The sequence below is a fragment of the Mirounga angustirostris genome, unplaced genomic scaffold (assembly GCF_029215605.1).
Source record: "Mirounga angustirostris isolate CCGP_5_RB_7025 unplaced genomic scaffold, mMirAng1.0.hap1 SCAF_14, whole genome shotgun sequence".
NCBI classification, from domain to species: Eukaryota; Metazoa; Chordata; class Mammalia; order Carnivora; family Phocidae; genus Mirounga; species Mirounga angustirostris.
The window spans coordinates 71,624,224-71,642,552 of record NW_026991722.1 but is presented as its reverse complement, the minus strand read 5'-3'; the positions used below and the strand labels follow the sequence as shown (position 1 = coordinate 71,642,552).

The 18,329-nt window shown below is 56.5% G+C and overlaps 1 protein-coding gene across 6 annotated transcripts in view; it reads left to right on the top strand.

Annotated features, from left to right (window-relative positions):
• AACS (acetoacetyl-CoA synthetase) overlaps positions 1-18,329 on the top strand; it is a 52,795-nt gene that overhangs the window by 11,523 nt on the left and 22,943 nt on the right. For 4 of the 6 annotated variants that reach the window (XM_054510578.2, XM_064578209.1, XM_064578207.1 and 1 more), the window contains exons 4-9: positions 2,368-2,481; positions 5,454-5,551; positions 10,208-10,322; positions 10,481-10,562; positions 13,213-13,360; positions 18,176-18,256. In XM_054510578.2, the coding sequence (XP_054366553.1) occupies positions 2,368-2,481; positions 5,454-5,551; positions 10,208-10,322; positions 10,481-10,562; positions 13,213-13,360; positions 18,176-18,256 (638 nt within the window). Of the gene's footprint in view, positions 1-2,331; positions 2,482-5,453; positions 5,552-10,207; positions 10,323-10,480; positions 10,563-13,212; positions 13,361-18,175; positions 18,257-18,329 lie in introns of all 6 variants that reach the window. The other 2 variants (XM_064578206.1, XM_064578208.1) reach the window with 1 other exon arrangement.

Sequence of the window (18,329 nt, the reverse complement as noted above, 5' to 3'; positions counted from 1 at the left end):
CTAGAGATGGAATCCCGTGGGGCGCTTGGTGTCTGGCCTCTTGCTTGGCCTCGTGCTTTCAAGGCCCCTCCACGCTGTGGCAACTGTCAGTGCTTCCTTCCTTTTATGTCCCAGTCACGTTCCGGTGTGTGGATCCAGCACGTTCTCTCTGCCCACGAGAGGCCCTTCAAGGGCTGTCCCGCCCCAGGCACTGGGGTCCCTTGGTGAGCACCGCTCCGCGCCTTTATGACCTGAGGGGCGGGAATGCTGGGTCTGTCTTTGATCGTTTTTCCTGCTCCCGTCAGATGTCTCTGCACTTTTACCTCAGGCACCGCACCAGGTCCCAGTTTCTTCCTCGGGAAAGTGGGAAAGGTCAGATGTGAATCTTCTGACAAATAAAACGAGACAAACCCGAAAATCGGTAATGCTAGTGGGAAAACAGACCAGTCTTGTGGGTGGCCGTACGCTCATGCTCTCGCTCTCCCCCTCACATGTATATTGGCTGCACCCAGACCCTCTTTTCCTAAGTCCAGCTGTGTCCTGAGCATGGGTTAGGGAGGGAAGGTGGTCATTTTGGGTGTGTGGTGGCTGTTTCACACTTGTCCCTGTGCACCCTCCCTGCCCAGCCCCGCCGTTCCTTCCCTTCAAGTAGGAGAACCCCTTCTTTTAATGAGCTCCCCTTGTATTTGCAGTGGAAATAAGTGCCCTCAAGCGAGGGATCAAATTTAGTTTACAAATAAGGTACCTTCTTCTTCTTTTTTTAATTTGATTTATTTATTTGATAGAGCGGGACCGAGAGAGAGTGCACAAGCAGGGGGAGCGGCAGGTGGAGGGAGAACCGGGGACCCGATGTGGGGCTCGATCCCAGGACCCTGGGATCATGACTTGAGCCGAAGGCAGACAGTTAACCGACTGAGCCACCCAGGTGCCCCACAAATAGGGTACCTTCTTAGCAGGGTCCTAGATCGGCTGGTTATTGGCTTGGGGACTTGAAGGTCACTCACTGTGTTTTGCTTTCTGTGTGTTTTCCTGATTCGTTCCCACTCTCCTAGCTGAGTGCAGGTGCTCGTGGAGTTCTGCTCTGTGCTCGCTCAGGCATTCTCGGCAGACCCCATCCCTCCTCCATATGATCCCCGGTGAGGCCACGAGGTGCCGCCAAAGGAAAGCGTTCACTGGTGCCTTCATGCTCCAGCGAGCAGAGCAGAAGCAGTATGCGTTAGCCCATCAGTGTGGGAGTTCCAAGAACAGCTGCCTGCATAGCACATTCTGTCTTTGACCAGTGGTTTCAGGTTGCTGGGTATTTTTACAGGATAGGAAATCACGTGGGGAGTGGAAATATGGGAGACGTAATTACGAGGCTACTCAGTAAGGAGAGAAAAGAACCAGGGGTAGGCATACATAACTTTAAGGAAATGGGAAAAACCAGATTTACACCAAAGAGAAATCAGGATGTTTGGAGAAGTGATGCTTCATGTTACAGAATCGAACAGCAGTTAGTAGTCAGGAATAAAATATTTGCATCAAAGACAACAGTCAGAGGAGTAATGTCTTTCCAGTAGAAAGTACGTTCAATAATTTTCCCACACCCATGCAACATTGAGTCTTGGTCGTATTCATTTTCTTTCTTTCTTTTCTTTTTTTTTTTTAAGATTTTATTTATTTTGGAGAGAGAGTATGCAAGCAGGGGGAGGGGGAAAGGGAGAGGGAGAGGCTTAAAATAGTAAACTCTTAGTGTCTCACAGTTTCTGCGGGTTGCATGTTCAGAAATGGCTTAGCTGGGCGGTTCTGGCTTGGGAGCCCCTCATGAAGTTGCAATGAGGATGTTGGCAGGGGCTGCATCATTTGAAGGATTGACCGAGGTGGGCAGTTCCACATCCAAAATGGTACACTCCCATGGAATCCTCAGTTTCTCACCACGTGGCAGCTAGATCCCCCAGAGTGAGCTAGGTGGAAGCTGCCGTGTCTTCTATGACCAAGCATCAGAAGTCACCTGTCTCCAGTGTCATGTTGGTTACCTGGCTTGGGCCCCATCAGTGTGTGCAGACCCACCTGAGAACATGAGCACCAAAGACGGGGTTCGCTGGGGTCGTTGTGGAGGCCAGCTGGCACACCGTCCTGTTCCCTTATTGCCATCTGGTAGGTGGAAATTCGTGTCTCGCTCTTGTCACGTATGTTTCTTCCGATAGGGGGGCTGATCGTTCTAATGTCTTGGGCTGATTTCCACATACACGCCCTTCCCTGGGAAGTTGAGTAAACCCAGGTCTGGGTGATGTTTCTGGGCATCCGTTTCCAACCTGCGTTTAAACCGTGTGAGTTTTCCTCCTTGTCTGTGACTGAGAACCTTTCTTTTAGGGATGTCTCTACCGCCGGTCCCTTTTCTCTTCCCAGGGGAAGGCAAAGAGGAAATTGTGAAGGTGACGTTTGAAGAGCTGCGGCAGCAAGTAGCTTTGTTTGCAGCCGCGATGAGGAAAATGGGCGTGAAACAAGGAGACCGGGTGGTCGGTAAGTGTTTTTGGTTCTGGTTGTGGCTTGCGGGGAGACTGAGGCAGAGTGACCGGCTTGGAAGGTCGAGGCCACTTTTGGACAAGATGGCAGATTACATGCAGCCTCGAAGGACTTCAGCGATCCGCGCTCGGTGGAGGCTAGATGCACAAGGAAGGTCATGGCGCAGGGAGAGGGCAGGGGAGTCCGGGCAGTAGGGACAGCCTGTCAAAGGCCCCGAGGCTCATGGGCGCGGGGCACCTGCAGGGGTGACAGGAGCGTGGTGGGCTGGGTGTGCCTTGCAGGCGGTGGGGTTGGCAGGGTTGACTATCCTTCCGGAAGGAACCAGGGTTGGAATCCTCAGACCTGAAAGGGAGGCCTGGCTCCTTCTCCCTCCCCGAGTCCCCGCCTTCCTTTGTTCTCTCCTAATCGGGTGGTGAGTCATGATTTCCCACCTAGAGCAATTCAGGTTCTTTTTTACAGTTTTCTTCTCACTTTGACTTTTGGAGAAGGTTTAAAGGCCTGTATGTGGACCTGGTCTCCACCACAAGGCACTGTAGTGAATTGAGATGTGGGTGGGTGTGTCCCCAGGGGCAAGCAGCGGGAGATAAGAAGACTTAACGTCCCTGCCCCTGCAGGCCGGGCGGGGTGCAGGCCGGTGGTGGTCGGGGTGCTAGCCCGCCTCCCCCGCCCCCATGGTGGTAGGACCAGGGCCACGGCGCAGGGGTGGCAGTGTGAGAAGCCGCTGCTGGGCCTCTCCCCGGGGAGCTCACAGCAAGTGGGCCTTCAGCGTGTGTTTGCAAGGAGGGTGGCCTTATCATGTGTAAACCGAGGGAAGGGCTGTACCCGTGTCTTGCTGATGGCAGCTGGGCCCCGAGTCCCTGCTCGCATGTTAGTTGACTAGCACCAGGTAGTAGGCGTGCACCAAGTTGCCTCCTGTCTTAGCCCTCGATGGGGCCTTCCCCTGGTTGCTCGCTGCAGGGAGGTTCCAGCGAGCCCACGGAAAACCCACCACCACTCTCTCCCCGCGTCCTGCTTTTGTTCTTTTCTTGTCCTTAGAGACCAACTGAAATCTTGGGATTATTTGTGTGCATGCTTGCGTCTGTCTGTCTGTCCTCCCATACTAGAGGACCAGGCTTGGTCTTCTGTTCACTGCCGTGTCTCCGTCCCCAGGGAGGCGGGCGCACGGTGGGTGTATGATGAACACGGAGTGAGCGAATGTGGGTGCGGGGCCTGTGGTCACAGCAGGCATTGCGTGGTCAAAGCCTCAATATCTGGGGTTCTTCTTCCAATTTAATCTACCCTTTCGAGGTCTAGAAAAGGATTTCAGAAGGTCCTTTTTCCAATTTTCACTTAAAAAAAGATCTCTCTTTGAAGCAAACGTTTTCTGAGAGAAGGAGAAATGGAGAACCGGGTGTGTCGGGGAACATGGCCGAGAGGCCTCCGGGGACACCCGACTCTGCAGAGTCAGGCTGGTACCCGGTGACCCGCCCCCTCGTGAGTGTCGCAGCGTGGACACTAACTTGACCTGTCCATAGTTCCAGGCCCCGGGGGCTGTGTTTCCCTAAGAGGGCGTGAGGGAGTGACTCCCTGGGAGAGGCTTGAGGGGCTCCTGAGACTGAGTTGGGGCTGCTCGTGAGGGGTTCTCTTGTCTGTGATGTGCTCATCTCTTGGCCCTCTGTCAGTCTCCACCAAGTCTGGCTGTGCAGCCTCCCGGGAGTGGGCCCTGTCCTGCCCTGGGGACATCACAGTTTACACAGCAAGCTCAGCAGGCCCCCGTGGGCCTGCCTGTGGCAGATGCTGGACGCAGCCCTGCCCTCGGGGATGCTCCTGGCCCAGCAGGGAGATACAGCGAAGCCAAGGGAACGGGAGTCCTGACTGCTATGGTCACGTAGGCCCCTGAGAACAGAGGGGAGGGAAGCAAGGGGGGAGCCGTGCTCAGGGCCCTGGGTGCCGTGACTGCGGGGCTTCTGTGGTCACTGGGGGGTCGTGATGGGGGGGCACTGGGCCATGGCCCCCCCGCTCCCTGATGACTTGTGCCTGCTCCTTTCCTCTGGAACATTTAGGATGATCTGTTTAATAGACCACAGTCTCTCTGGCCACAAAGATTCTCTGCCTCTGTTGTCATAAAAGCCCAGCCTCCTGCCAGATGGAGGGTCTACACTTCTTCTCCTCCCCTTACAGTCTCGTGACTGTCCTGCTTTCCCCTATTGCCTCTCCTTCCTTCACCATCTATCCACCTGTCTGTCTGTCTTTCCTTCTATCCATCCATCCATCCAGCTGCCAGCCAGCCAGCTCTCTAATATGAAGGCCTTGATATGCAGGGCATGGTAAAAGGCACTTGGTAAAGCAAAGAACAAGACAGGCAAAGTCCCTGCCCTCATGTGAGAACCAGATATAAAATTGCCAGTTATGACTATTAGATGTAGATGATTATTAAGGTTAATTTGGTGAGGGAGAAATAGAGTGTGCTTTGTGGGGACCAGCCAGGGAACCCGAGTTTATCGGGTGACCTTGGAGAAGGCGTCTCTGAGAAAGTCTCATTTGCATTAAGAGCTGAGTGATGTTTGCAGAGTCAGGAAGGCCGGTATGCATGAAAGAGTGGTTAGGCAGAGCAGACAGCCTGTGCAAAGGCCCCGGGGCAGAAGGAGCTTAGAACAACTGGAGAACTGAAAGAAGGTTGTCACTGAGCTCAGAGTGGGAGGTGGAGTGGAGGGAGAGGAGGCTGGGCCGGATCCTGCAAGGGCTGTGGGGATCACTCTGGTTAGGTTGGGTTGGAGGGGGTTACATGGATAGGCTGGCGGTAAGTGGTGGGGCCTTGTGAGTGCGAGATGTCCAGGCCCTGGGGTGAGGTGGGGCTGGCCATGCTCCTCGGACCGGCCAGAGGCAGCCCTTTTCCCCACTCCTGCCCTGGCTCTCAGAAGTACCTTTTGGAGGTCCACCGCGTCCAACATACCCTGAACCCAGGCCTTTCTCCCGGTGCCCAATTACAGGTTATTTACCCAACGGTGTGCACGCCGTGGAGGCCATGCTGGCTGCCGCGAGCATCGGCGCCATCTGGAGCTCCACATCCCCAGACTTCGGTGTGAATGTGAGTTGGGGTCCCCACCGAGTGCCCTGGGGGTGCGGCCACTGCGGCAGAAACCTTCCCGTGTGATTTCCGCAGGGGAGGGCTCTGTCCACCTGACGTCTTGGGTAGGGGCGCGGGTGGCCATGCCGCAGGACTGGCGGGGCTGGAAGGCGACAATGTCACCGTGGCCTCCCATCTCATGGCCGGTGACATTGGAATGATGGGAGAGAAGGAGCCAGAAGGGGCGGAGTCTTGTTTTTCAATCTAAAAACGAATGAGTCTTCCTTCTTTCTTATATTACTAACGTCCCGTCTGTGTGTACGGACTGCGTTAGCGTGTGTTCTGTGTGACAGATGGCTCTTGGAGATCTAGCTGGAGGAGCCTGGTCATCTGTCCGTGGATCCGTGACCATGGAAGATTTTCTGTAGACAGTCGTCTGGGTTTGCTCACCGAGGTTCCCCCGAGGCCTCCCTACCATTTTTGATCTCTTACTTTGGATCTGTGTTCTCTGTGGGGTAGGAGGGTGGGCCTCCTTCTCTCTGTGAACCCCGTAGGGACCCAGGACCTGGGGTGCATCCAGCCCCTGGGGTGACCCAGGCAGAGGCAGGCAGCTCATGCTCAACCCCACCGTGGAGGATGAAGCATCAGCAGAACAGGACTTACCCGGGGCCCCAGGGACCTTTCCTGGTTGCAGAGCCTTGGGGACGGGGGGCTCTCAGGAGCCACGAGGACAGACCCCAGTTAGAGGAGCTGGAGGGCATCCATGACCATCATCCACTCTTTCTGGCATCGGACTGCTCCGCTCTCGTCACGGCCTCTGCTCCGGGCACTGGACCACGTAGCTCAGTGGCTGAAGGTTGGCCTGGACTTGCCGATGATGCGCCCCTGGGCCAGCTGTTTATCCTCACATGCGAAACAGGGGCCGTGGGGAGAGAGAGGGTCGTGAAACGGGCGTAGGAGGCTCAGGCCCGGGATTGGCACACCTCGGCTGCAGGTTCGGCCACTGGCAATGTTGGAGCTCAGCACTCCACGGTCGGTGTGTGTCTTGGCTACAGGGTGGGTTTCTGGGTATGAGCTTGAAGCTCACGTCTGCCTTGGGGCTTGCTGTTCTGGTGAAGGCGGTCCAGGTACGTCACATTTCCCCCACGGCGTGTGAAGGAGGAACAGACGCGCTTCTCTGGCCCAGGGGCCTGGAGAAGTAAGTGAGCGGCTGAGGCTGGGGTGAGGACCTAGCTCTGCTGAGTGCAGGGAGGGGTGGCCACCCCAGACCTCACCGCTTGGCGTGGTTTTCCTCCTGGGGCTTACCAGTGCCTGAGCCTGCTCGCCCCGTTGAGGACCACCCTAGGTCAGCAAGGACTGACCTGAGACCAGAACTCTCCGTGTGGCCTCTCCAGTGCCCCAGGCCGTCCGCGAGCCTGTGTGAGCTGCTTGGGGCCAGCGGCATCCTCATGGGAGGGTCCCTGAAGGCCGGGGCCAGTCCCTGGGCACTGTTCCCTTGGATCCCGCCCTTGAGCTGGGTTGCTCAAGCAGGGCTGGGAAGGCAGTGCGGCGTGGTGGTTCCTGCCCGGGTTCGGGTCTGGCTTTGCTGCTTCTGGCCGAGTCCTCAGTACACACTGGGGAGCTGGTGAGGACTGCAGAATTATTGCTAGTGTGGGGTCGGGGGCAGCACCGGACGCCCCCACCCAGGTCGGTACGTGTTAGCCGTTATCCAGGAGCTGGGTGTTGTTGAGTGACATCGGGGATTTTGAGCCCATTGGGAAGATGTCAGGAGAGCTGTGTGTGGCCCAGGGGGGCAGGCGCGGCCTTCTGGGGCTGGAGCGAAGCCCCTGCCTGAAGACCTCCCTGAGAGCAGAGCTCCTGATGGTCCCGGTGGCACATCGTACCTCCGGGTGCGGGGCGGGGTGTGGGGGGCGCGGGACACAGGCAAGCGTCCAGCCACCTCCCGGCTGTTCTCTCCCGGATCATCATCCTCTCCAGGCTGCTCTGCTGGTGCCCGTGGGCGCTGGATGGCAGCCTGGCTTCGCTCTCTCCGCAGCCTTCAGCACGCCCTGGTCTGGGGAAGGCCAGAGTCTCGGGGGAGAGCGCTCCCTGCGGTCAGAAAACGACAGGCCAGCCGCCTTCCCACTCAGGTGCTTCCCTCCGCCCCGAGTTCCGGGAAGCTTTCCAGAAAGCTGTCATCTGCATCCTGCCTCCGGTGGGCGCAGCTGGGCGTGTGTGCGATCCGGGCTGCCGTGCGCCCCGCCTTCCACCTCTTCCGCTTGTCCTCATTCTCAGCTTGGAGCCCGACACAGTTGGGCGTGGGGGTGTCGCCAGGCGGGGAGAGTGCTGTTTTCTGGGTCCCCAACCTTCCAGCCTCCCCCAGACCTCCAGGTCCTGCGTTTTTTTTTTGGCATTTTGGTTTTTTTCTTTGTTTCACTGTTTTCATTTGAGTCCGGTGGCTCCTCCACAGATGTGCGGGGGGTCCAGCCCCTGACATCCACGCATCCGAGCGCCGCGCCTGCACCCTCACGGCGTTTCCAGGTCTCCGTGCGCACAGAACGGGGCAGCTGTCCCCGCCCGGCTGGCCGGATGCACCAGCCCGGGTGTGCTGTGTCTCTGCCCGATAAAGGCCGCTGCGGCGCGGGCGGCTCTCCTGGACCTGCTCGGAGCTTCACCTGTGCTTCCCCAGCCAGGTGGGCGTCCACCTGGGGCCTCCGAGTCCGTCCACAGCCCGGCCCAGACCTCTGATTCGGAAGCACTGTGGTCTTTGCCGTGTGCGGGCTGTGCCGCCCGAGCCCCAGGCCCCTGGCGGGCCGGGTCCTTTCATCCGAAGTTTGTTGCCACCTGGCGTGGGGAGAGCAGGAGAGGCGCTCGGTGTCACCACGACATCTCTGCTCCCTTCCAGGGCTCCCCCAGGCCCGCTCTGTGCAGCCCCTCCCGGATCCCGAGCCTTGCCCCTGGCGCCCTCTGCCTGCAGACAGCCTCGTTCCCTGGGTTGCTCCGGCCTGAGCTTCCCTCTTCCTCCTCCTGCTTCCGTCTGCCTGGGATCCAGCCCTGTTCTCTGCGGCTGCCCTTTGGTTTCCTGGCCCACGGGCGGGTCTTCCCTAGTGGAGGCGGCCCCACGGTTAAGAGCCCCGGGCTGCAGGCCCAGCTGTGTCACTGGCTAGTTGGGAAGGCTGGGCGACTGACTGGAGCTGGTGCTGCCTCCTCGAGGGGGTTGAGCCGCCCCGGGGGTGTGCAGGCCAAATGTGTGAGTGCCCGTAGCAAGTCGGAGTGGTGCCTGGCACACAGCACTCCGTACGTGGTAAGGGATTTTTAATGGCAAAAAGTTTCTTCCCAGATAAATCAGCAACTCTCAGCCCTTCTTAGAATCCTGAGCTTTAAGAAGACTATCTATTTTGCTATAAAAAGCAAAGTTTGTACATCACCACAGTGCCTTTTATCCACCTAATGGTTTTCCTGGTGAGCCTCAGGAATTTTCTGCGTAGCTCTTCCCCTTGCGCGCACGGACGAGTTGCCCAGGTCTTTACACCTCTCCCTCTGGTTCCCACCTCCCTGCGGTGTTGAAGACTGGGATTTTCTTGGGAAATCATGGCTTCACTGCTTGTGCTCTTGGAGTAACCCGGGTGTTGGTCGTGAACTGCTGGCCTTGGACCGATGCACAAGGGAACGGAAGGGCCGTTCTGGGTGGTGTTTTCCCAGGCACTGTGTTTGTGGATGAAGAGGGCTCTACCCTGGTCTGAACTTGGGGGAGACCTGGCTTTTCCCTGTCACCCCTGGGAGAACACTCAAGCTGTGGGGAGCGTGTCGTGAGGCTACACCTGTCAGTTCCAGAAACAAGGGGTTACCTGCATGGGAGGCATGCCTTCTTGCAGAGAGAGAGGTGTGCTTGGCAGGATGGCGGGTTCCACGTGTGGTATAAACAGACACGTGGCTGTGGTGAGCCTGCCTTTTGTATTTATTTATTTATGAAAAAGATTTATTTATTTATTTTAGAGAGAAAACGTGTATGGGTGTGAGCCGGAGGAGGTGCAGAGAGAGAGAGAGAGAGAGAGAATCCCAAGCAGACTCCTGGCTGAGCGTGGAGCCTGACATGGGGGTTGATCGATCCCATGACCCGTAAGATCATGACCTGAGCTGAAATCACAAGTCGGATGCTCAACCACCTGAGCCACGCAGGCGCCCTGAGTTTGCCTTTTAAATGGAGCTTATTTGTTAGTATACACGTTGATAGGGTTGTGCATTTCATTGGCAAAAAGTACCATTTGGAGGACTCACGTACCTCTTTAATCGAGAATTAGAAGAGAACCAGAATGTGGAAGTGCTTTGCAGTGCGAGTTGCCGTTTTGGAAGGTGAGTCCTGTACGCTAGGGGACCCGTGTTCGAGGCTCTTTCTGCAAAGTGGGGGATCTTTCTGGAAGTGCCGCTACTCGCCCCACGATTTCCCTGTCTTACAAACTTGCGCTTTGCTATTTCAGTGTATGTGCATATGTTCTTTTGGTATTTATGTTGAGGCTTTCCTTGAAGTGACGGTCACGTCTCGGGCGCAAGTTGTGGTTCGCTGGGCTTTCTTCGTTGGCCGCGGCTGACGGGGACACAGGGATGAGGCCATGCCCCAGTTCGAGCTGCTCCTCTCCCTGCTGAAGGTGTTTGCCTTTTGTGTGACTGATGGCGAGCACCCTTTCCTTCCACTTGCAGGGTGTTCTGGACCGCTTTTCTCAAATCCAGCCGAAGCTCATCTTCTCCGTGGAGGCCGTCCTGTATAATGGCAAAGAGTATAGCCACATGGACAAGCTGCAGCAGGTGGTGAAAGGTGTGTGGCTGTCCCGGGTCTGAGCCAGCAGGGCAGGGCGCGGTGCGCAGGAGCCCCCAGCGCCCCGTGTGCCCATCCCTTGGTTGCATTACCCTTTGTAAGAAATTGCACGACTAAATGTCTTGGCCTGCAAACCTGTGCTCCTCCGCTCCCTTCAGGACTTCCAGACTTGAAAAAGGTGGTGCTGATTCCTTACATTGCCTCGAAAGAGAAGATAGACATTTCCAAGATTCCAAATAGGTAAGCCAGCCACACGCTGATCGCTGGTTCTGGGCAGAACCCACAGGAAGTCCCAGTGGGTGGTCGACTCTGTGGATCCTCTCACTGGGGGCCGTAGCATCTTAGAGGTGCGGGAGGTTTTGGTTAAAAACCACAGTTTGTAGATGGGCACCCGAGGCCCCAGAGTGCATCCCTCGAGACCACACAGCCACTTAGCGGTGGAATGGAGAGAGCCCCAGGAGTGCTCTGTCTCTCTGCCTTTGAAGCATCAGGTCAAGCCCAGCTCCCTGATGAAGTGGAAATTACCACGTGCACGTGTGTGCGTGTGTGTGCATGTATGTGCGCATGTAAACACACACATGTATATATATTTCCCTTGTAGAACCTTTTCTTTGTCCTTATTGCTCATTGTATCTTCCTCTGTTTTTCTGACATCAAGTACCAAATAGTATTGTGAGCAGTTTGTTTTCGAATAGGAATTGCGGAAGTGGGTTATGGTTTGGTCACAGCTGAGTTTGTCTCCAAATTCTTGGAGTTCTGCTCTTTTCTCCTTCCTTGAAACCATTGTGGGGGAGGGTTCCAAGGTCAGGTGTGTTTGCTCCCTTTCGCTCTGTGGGGAGGACAGGAAGGAGTTTGCAGGGGTCCCTTCACTGGGGCGGACAACTGACACGTGGCTTGGTGTTTTGTGTAGGTTGCTTCTAGGGGTGCTGAGGAGTTTCAGTTGTGTGGGAGGGATGAGATGCACTTGCCGGGAGGGTGAGCCATGGCCACTGGGCCAGGCAGACACAGCTGGGCTCCTTGGGGCATGGGCTCCGATTCCAGAGGCCACAGGGTGCTGTCAGCACAGGAATTCTTCCCTGGGGGCTGTGGTCTCAAGCCAGGCTGTGCAGGTTCAGATGTCAGCTCTGTGACCCCGTGTGAGGGATTCACCTGTGTGTGCTTGGGGTTCCCTGTCTGTAAAATGGGGATGATCACAGCGCTTTCTTCCAGGTGGGCTATGAGCATTCTGTAAGTGAATGCTGGGCCAAGTGCACTTAGTGTAGCCCCCAGCAGTCCCGTCTGCCATGATGAGTGGGGGACAGCCGCAGGCTGCGGTGGGCTCTGTCCCACAGAGCATCTGGGTCAGGATATGCAGGCCTGGCGCTTGGGTCGTCCCTGAGACTGTGGGAGCCCTGCCAACCTTGATGAATGACAGCCAGATGACGAGCCCTGGTCCCAGTTCCCACTGCGCACACAGCTCCCCTGCCTTTCTCTTGGGGGCCGTAACGCACGGAGGCCGGGAGGAAGACCAGACGGGCTCGCTGGCCCCACAGTGGCCCGGCTTTTATCCTTCTGAATGTGCTCATCAGCAATTTATATGAACCGAGAGCATCCTGTGGAATCACGTTAGCCACTTCATTTAGCTTGATACAATGCAAAAAGCTGCCGCCATCCCAGTCTGGGAATTAGACCTCCTCTGCGCTTCGTCTTTGATTGCTGGATGCTATAGATAAACTAAGAACAAGAACGCGCCCAGGCTTGGAGACCTGGGGTGGGGGGTGGGGGTGCACCCTTTGGGATTTTCATTTTTAGAAGAGCAATGAAAGTAATTGCTATTTACTGTGATTTATAGACCGTTTGGAAGAAAAGGTTTTTCTCTGTGTGAAGTATCTGATTAGATTGGGCAGTTTGTGTAAATGGGAATCGAAGGGGAGGTGGAGGTGGAATGGGGCTTCCATTGGCTGGAAAGTTCCACAGTGAATGACTTTCCTGACCCTCTGGAGCAGAAGGCTTTGTTTGTTTACTGCTCAGAGTTGAATTGTTCTGGATGCATGCCCTTTTTAAACCTCTGCGCCTCCCCCATGAGACATCCTCGTCCTTAAGGATGCTTTCCCATGCAAGATAGCGCAGTTCTTCCCTTTTGTGTGTATGCACTTGTGTTTCAGAGTAATTATCCTCTCCCAAGATGGCTTTGTGGCTTCAGCTGCCCTATTTCTGCTCAGAAAACAAATCTGTTCGTGTTCCTCCTTTGCTGGTTTTTGGCCACATGCACTGACGCTTTATGTCAGTTTTGGGGGCAGATTTCTTAGGTGGTAGTCAGTGGCAGGACTTAATTTTGTTTCTGGACAGAAATTTGTACCTAGCTGTTGTCTTCCTCGTGGTAGCATGTGATGCATTTGCCTAGAAGTGTCTCTGTCATAGAAGCTAGTCTTCAGATCTCGGCCCCACCTTCTCGCTCCGACCTTCCTTGGAGAAGAAGCTCAGGAATCTGGTACCTCCCTTCCCTCCCTGCTCCTCACAGGGTGCAGCACTGCGTTCACAACCTCCTACCCCTGAGTTGCGTACAAACGGGATGTGTTAGTTGTAAGTGATCCTTCTGCACGGTGCTTGTTAAAGCATTCCAGAGATTCTCAGAAGAGACAGCCCTTGGCCCTGTCAGCATGCTAATAAAGCAACTCAGAATCTTCGGTCATTCAGTTCTTTTCCCTTCAATTAGCGTGAATTTGAATTCATAAATATTTGACTTTCCTGCTCCCTCACGGAAAGCTTCCAAACAAGGTTAGTGTTCCCTGGAAATCCTACAAGGTAGCAGTAGAAGGCAGCGAGAGGCCACGTCTAGCCCAGGAAGCCTCGGCAGATGCAGCCCAGCATTCTGGAATGTTCACTGTCTGTCTCTGTGTTTTGCCCCCAGCGTGTTTCTGGATGACTTTCTTGCAACCAGGAAAGGCGAGCAGGCCCCACAGCTGGAGTTCGAGCAGCTGTCCTTCAGCCATCCCCTCTTCATCATGTTTTCGTCAGGCACGACCGGGGCGCCCAAGTGCATGGTGCATTCCGCTGGGGTACGTCTCTTCAGCCTCTGTCTGCTCCCGTGGGGACTCCCAGCTGGTGAAAACAGCCATCTGAGTCTGCCCCCCAAACCCCCGCCCCAGCCAGACCGCACCCCCTCCCCAGAGACTCCGTCATGTAGCCTCTCTTCGGGGGGGTGGGGTGGGTAGCGTGGAGGCCTGAGACTGAGCGCGGGCACTCGGAGCTGCTGTTCCAGGAGCTGCGTCACCACTGCGATGGGTGCAGGGGCCCCGAAGTGCCTCCCAGGCAGGGCATGCCCTGGGTGAGCCCCCGACTCCCACAGTGCGGCCCGGACCCTGTAGGTGCCTGTGAAGGCGGTGGGTGGGCCCCGCCGGCATTGCACAAAGAAGAGAGGAGAGCCGGGAGAACAGCAACCGTGAGCACATGGAGGGTTCGGAGAGGTGCTGGTGTTGTGATGCGTCGTGTTAGAAGGGCGTGCGCGGAGGTGCTCGGACGGAGCTGCCTGGGGGCCGTGGCCGAACCCCGGGAAAGCTCACCAGGCTGCAGTCGTGGGCTCGCGCTGCCGTTGCCGAGCACCACGGGCTGGTGGCTTCACCGAGAGCCATGTGCTCTCACGGCTCCCGGGCTGGGATGGGGGTCGGGGGTTCCACTGGGGCCTCTCTCCTTGGCTTGCAGACGGCTGCCTTCTCCCTGTACCCTCACGCAGTCTTCCCTCAGCGCGCGTCCCTGGGCTCCCGCGTTTTGCCCAAATTCCCTCTTCTTGTGAGGACATCAGTCAGATTGGATTAGGACCCGCCCTCGTGGGCTCTCTGACCTCATCACCTCTTTAAACGTAGCCACATTCTGAGGCCCTGGGCCTCGGCCTCAGCATACGACTTCGGGGACCCCCAGTTCGGCCACGCACTCCTCGTTTCCCTGTATCTCATTACAAGTCCCGCTTCACTGGGGCACCTGAAACGATGCTTCGCTACTAAGCGTGAGGTCTTACCCGTGTCGATTAGTGGCGCTAACCTTTTATGCTTGAAGCGCCTGCGAGCCTGTGGGAAAGCTGCGGGACAGCCCGGTGGGCTTCGGCAGCCTTGGCGCTCTCAGCATCCGTTCCCGAGCTTTCCGAGAAGCCTCTTCTGCGCGGCCTCCGTCCCCGTGTGGACACACGCGCGCACACACACACACATTCTTTTGCTTCTCGCTGACCCCCCGAGAGTGGGTTGCAGGGTGCGGCCCTTCATCCTGAATACTTGAGCGCGCGTCTCCCGGGAACAAGCACGCTCCCTCACAGACCCCTCGTACGGTCGTCGAGTTCGGGAAGATGGGCGTCAACGTGATACCGTGACATGACATGTGGCCCCCGTCCGGGTGCTTCCGCTCCCCCCACGACCTCCCACGCAGCAGCCTGCTTCCCCCCCGCCCCGCCCGGGGTCCGTGCTCCAGAGCAGCTCCTCGGCCTGCCCCCCTCGGACGACAGTGGCATTTTGGGAGTGTGGCTGCCGGTCTTGCAGAATGGCTCCCTGACGCGTTGGATGCGTCCTGCTGCTTAGATCCGGGTGACACCTTCTGGAAGCAATAACGGGTTTTTCTCCGTATGTCTGGTCAGGAGGCAGCCGACGCCCTTTGCTTCGTACTTGTCATCTAACCAGGTCAATCTTCAGAGATACCATTCCTGGGTGCACTTGGTAGTTTTCTACGACCGTGACCCCTCCTGGCCTCCTCATGTCATCCTGGCCTTGATGGGAAAGCTGCCTTCTGACTCGGGCACAGTCCCCGCCTGGCGCTCCGACGTCTCCTGGGCCGGTCCCCTTGCTCCGTGGCCCCCGTGCCCGAGGCGCTCCTTCCGGGTGCCCTGGGCTTCTTGCCTGGCCAGCTCTGCAGCTCTCTCCAGACCCGCTTTCCCACTTCTCCCTCAGTTGGCTTAGCCTGGAGGGAGGAGAAAAACCCACAGGCTCTTGGTCAAACCTTGTCTGCCTTCTCTCCTCCCCCTGCTCAGAAGAAGGGGGTTGTCCGAGAGGAGAAAGCTCCTGTTCCCAAACAGCTTTCTAGCTATTGCTTCATAAGATGGTAGCATTTGAAAATCAAATATGGAATTTCTCTTATTCTAGTTCATTTAGCTTTTACAGATGTTTCCTATGCCTAGAAGCAGTCTGAATCCCTCCCATAAAAAGGGGACATTTACATTTGAATCATTTTAAAGCCTTATACAGCTTTTCACAGAGCGTTTCCATCAGAATGGGGAAAGGACTTAGCGGGGCTCCATTATTACCTGGATTTGGATTCCCCGAAGGTCTGATTGCAGGTTATATACACCAGGAGTCTGTGGGCGACTTCTCAGGAAGCCACAGGGCAGGAGGGAGGGGACGCTTTATTTCTGCAAGTAACACTGGCCAAACCGAGTTGCCTTTTTGTAGGAGTGAGTTGACCTTGTTCAAACCATCCTGTTTTATTAAATCACGTCAGGTGCGTTGAGAGTGTAAGACGTCATTTGCTATGGTTGCTGGAATCACATTTTCCCTGGAGAGGGGAGCTCTAGTCTGCCTGGTCACAGGCCCGTTAACAAGCTATAGAGAGGAGCGTTTTTAGAAACCTTGTAGACAGGGGTGGGGTATGTGTGGCAAAACAACAGACATTTTAGGAAAAAACTGAAATGTCTAACTGCACTTTTATTTTTAGTGCTTCTTGCATAGTGAATGTCACTTTTTTAGGCAAGGAACATAAAAATGTATTAGATATAATGTGGCTTGCTCATAAAATCATCATGCCTGGTATATTTAGAGTATGGACAAGTCAGGAAAAATCATACTTATTCTGTCTTCCCTGGGCTCTTGCATCTCTAGAGAAGTGACTAAGCATCTTGTCTGTTCTGTTCAAGAGTTCCCTCAACAGGAACCTTGGCCACAGCGAGGGATCGGAGGGCCGTCCCCCTGCTTTACTGGGGGTGCTGTTCCTGGTTTGCAGGCTTGTGTTTTCCGAGTTGACAAGAGATCTCAGAAAGCAGCTTCCCTCTTCTTTCTATGAAATTAAATTCCTCTTTTGCTTGAGATGCACAAAGTCATGTTGCTCATACTTCCTTCCCCTTAGACTCAGCCATAAATACTTAAAAATTAAGAGCAAAACTGCTGTGAATTAAGGTTCATTCAGAGAGATTCTTGGGAGAGAAGCAAAGCCAGGCTTGTTTTTGTGCCGCCTCCGAGGAGGGGGAGGAGGCACCAGCGAACAGATGTAGGGTTATGAATAGGCCCGGCTCAAAGCAGACCGCGCTGATGAAGAAACAGGTCTAAACTAAATGACGCTTTTAAGTAAGAACACGGGAGGGGGATTTGCCGTGGGCTCCTGTTGTTAGGGAGCCCCTGGCCCTGGCAGTGGATTTGGCATGTGAACGTTTCATGCTCGCTGAAAGAGTTCCTGAAGCGATTGTTGGCCCCAAGCGGGTTCCCCCACCCCCGCCCGGTTCCGAGGGAGAGTGCTGGGTCGTGCAACTTTGCACCGAAGCTTGCGACCCCCTCGGTGGGGGGCTGTTCCCGACCCCCATGATGCACGCTCCATAAAGCCACCAGAGACCTGGCGTCTGCAGGTGGTCTTGGGGACCCTCAGAAAGGTCCTGGCCCCCCCCCCCCGAAGCTTCTGTGCTGGGGTCTGCCCGGCCCCCGAGCGGCTCTGGTCCCTCCTGCTGCTCGTGGGTCTGGCGACGGCCTTTGTTCTGGACGTGCTCTGGAGTAGGAGACTTTGTTGGGTAGGGTTGTTTCCACTGAGCTTTGAAAGGATCCTCTCTGCCTGCGGGCTTGTTTTTATTTCTCCTGGGTACGAAGAGGATCGGTTGTAAAGGCTGCTTGTGATACATGGGTCCTCGCTTCAGACCCGATAGTCCCGAAACAACGGGGGCCCGTTGCCACCAGCCAGGTGCTCCCATCTGTGGAGCAGACTGAAGTATGGTGGCTGGCCTCTGCAGGGGCCCCCGAAGGGCAGTGCCCCATGTAGCCTCGGGATCATGTATGAGATCCACGCACAGATGGGTGCACCGAGGCCGAGGGACGCTAAGTGGCTGGCGCAGGGCCCCTTGCTCTGCCCTCCGCATGGTGCTCGGAGGTGGGGTGCTCCCCCTCTGCCCTGTGAGCCGCAGACAGACAGGACAAGTTCGGCAGGAGGGGTGTGGGCGGTGGGGTATTACAGAGCTGAAAATAAAACACGAGGGAGCTCTCGGGGCACGGATAAAGAGCTCCAAGGTACGTTACGTGGAAAGAGCAAAGTGCAGGGCAATGTGTGCAGATAAAAAAGTCAGTGTAAATGAATACACGTTGATGGGCCAGGAGTATACCTGGAAACACGCAGGACGTGATGCTCGGCTGCTGGAGAAGGGGGCGGGGGGGGCTTGTCGTGCTGTCCGCTCTGGAGCATCGGGCCATGCGTGGACACTTGCCGTTAAATGTTGAGGTCAAGAGAGAGTAGACGGTGCGTGGGGGCTGGGGTCTGAGTGGGTGTTTGGGCTGAAGGCACGGTGTCGTGTGCGAGGCTCGAAGTGCGCTGCGGAGGCGTGGCGGCTGCGTCCCCCGAGTGCTTCCGGGTCCGCGTGCTGTCGTGCTGTGCTCCCGTCCCTCTGCCCCTGGCCGTGCCTTTGCCTCCCCACGCCTCTGTGCCTGGGGCTGGGGTCCCACGGTGCTCCTGACCTGAGGCAGCTGAGCTCGCAGCTGCTCGGTGACTCTCGGGTCAGGTCGCAGGGTGCCGCGGGAGTCCCGCTCATCCAAGCGAGCGCGCTCAGAAGTCTGCTTCCTCCGGGAAAGGGAAGGCAGGCCGGCTTCTCCCCCGGGGCTTTGCGTCTGGGCCATGCGTGCTCACACTGCTGTCCCGCCTCTCCCCAGGGCACCCTCATCCAGCACCTGAAGGAGCACGTTCTTCACGGCAACATGGGCAGCGGAGACGTCCTGCTGTACTACACCACGGTAGGCGGGCTCCGAGGGCGCCAGGAACCAGGAACCGGGCTGTGTATCGGGGCGGGTGCCCTCCGGTCCGCTG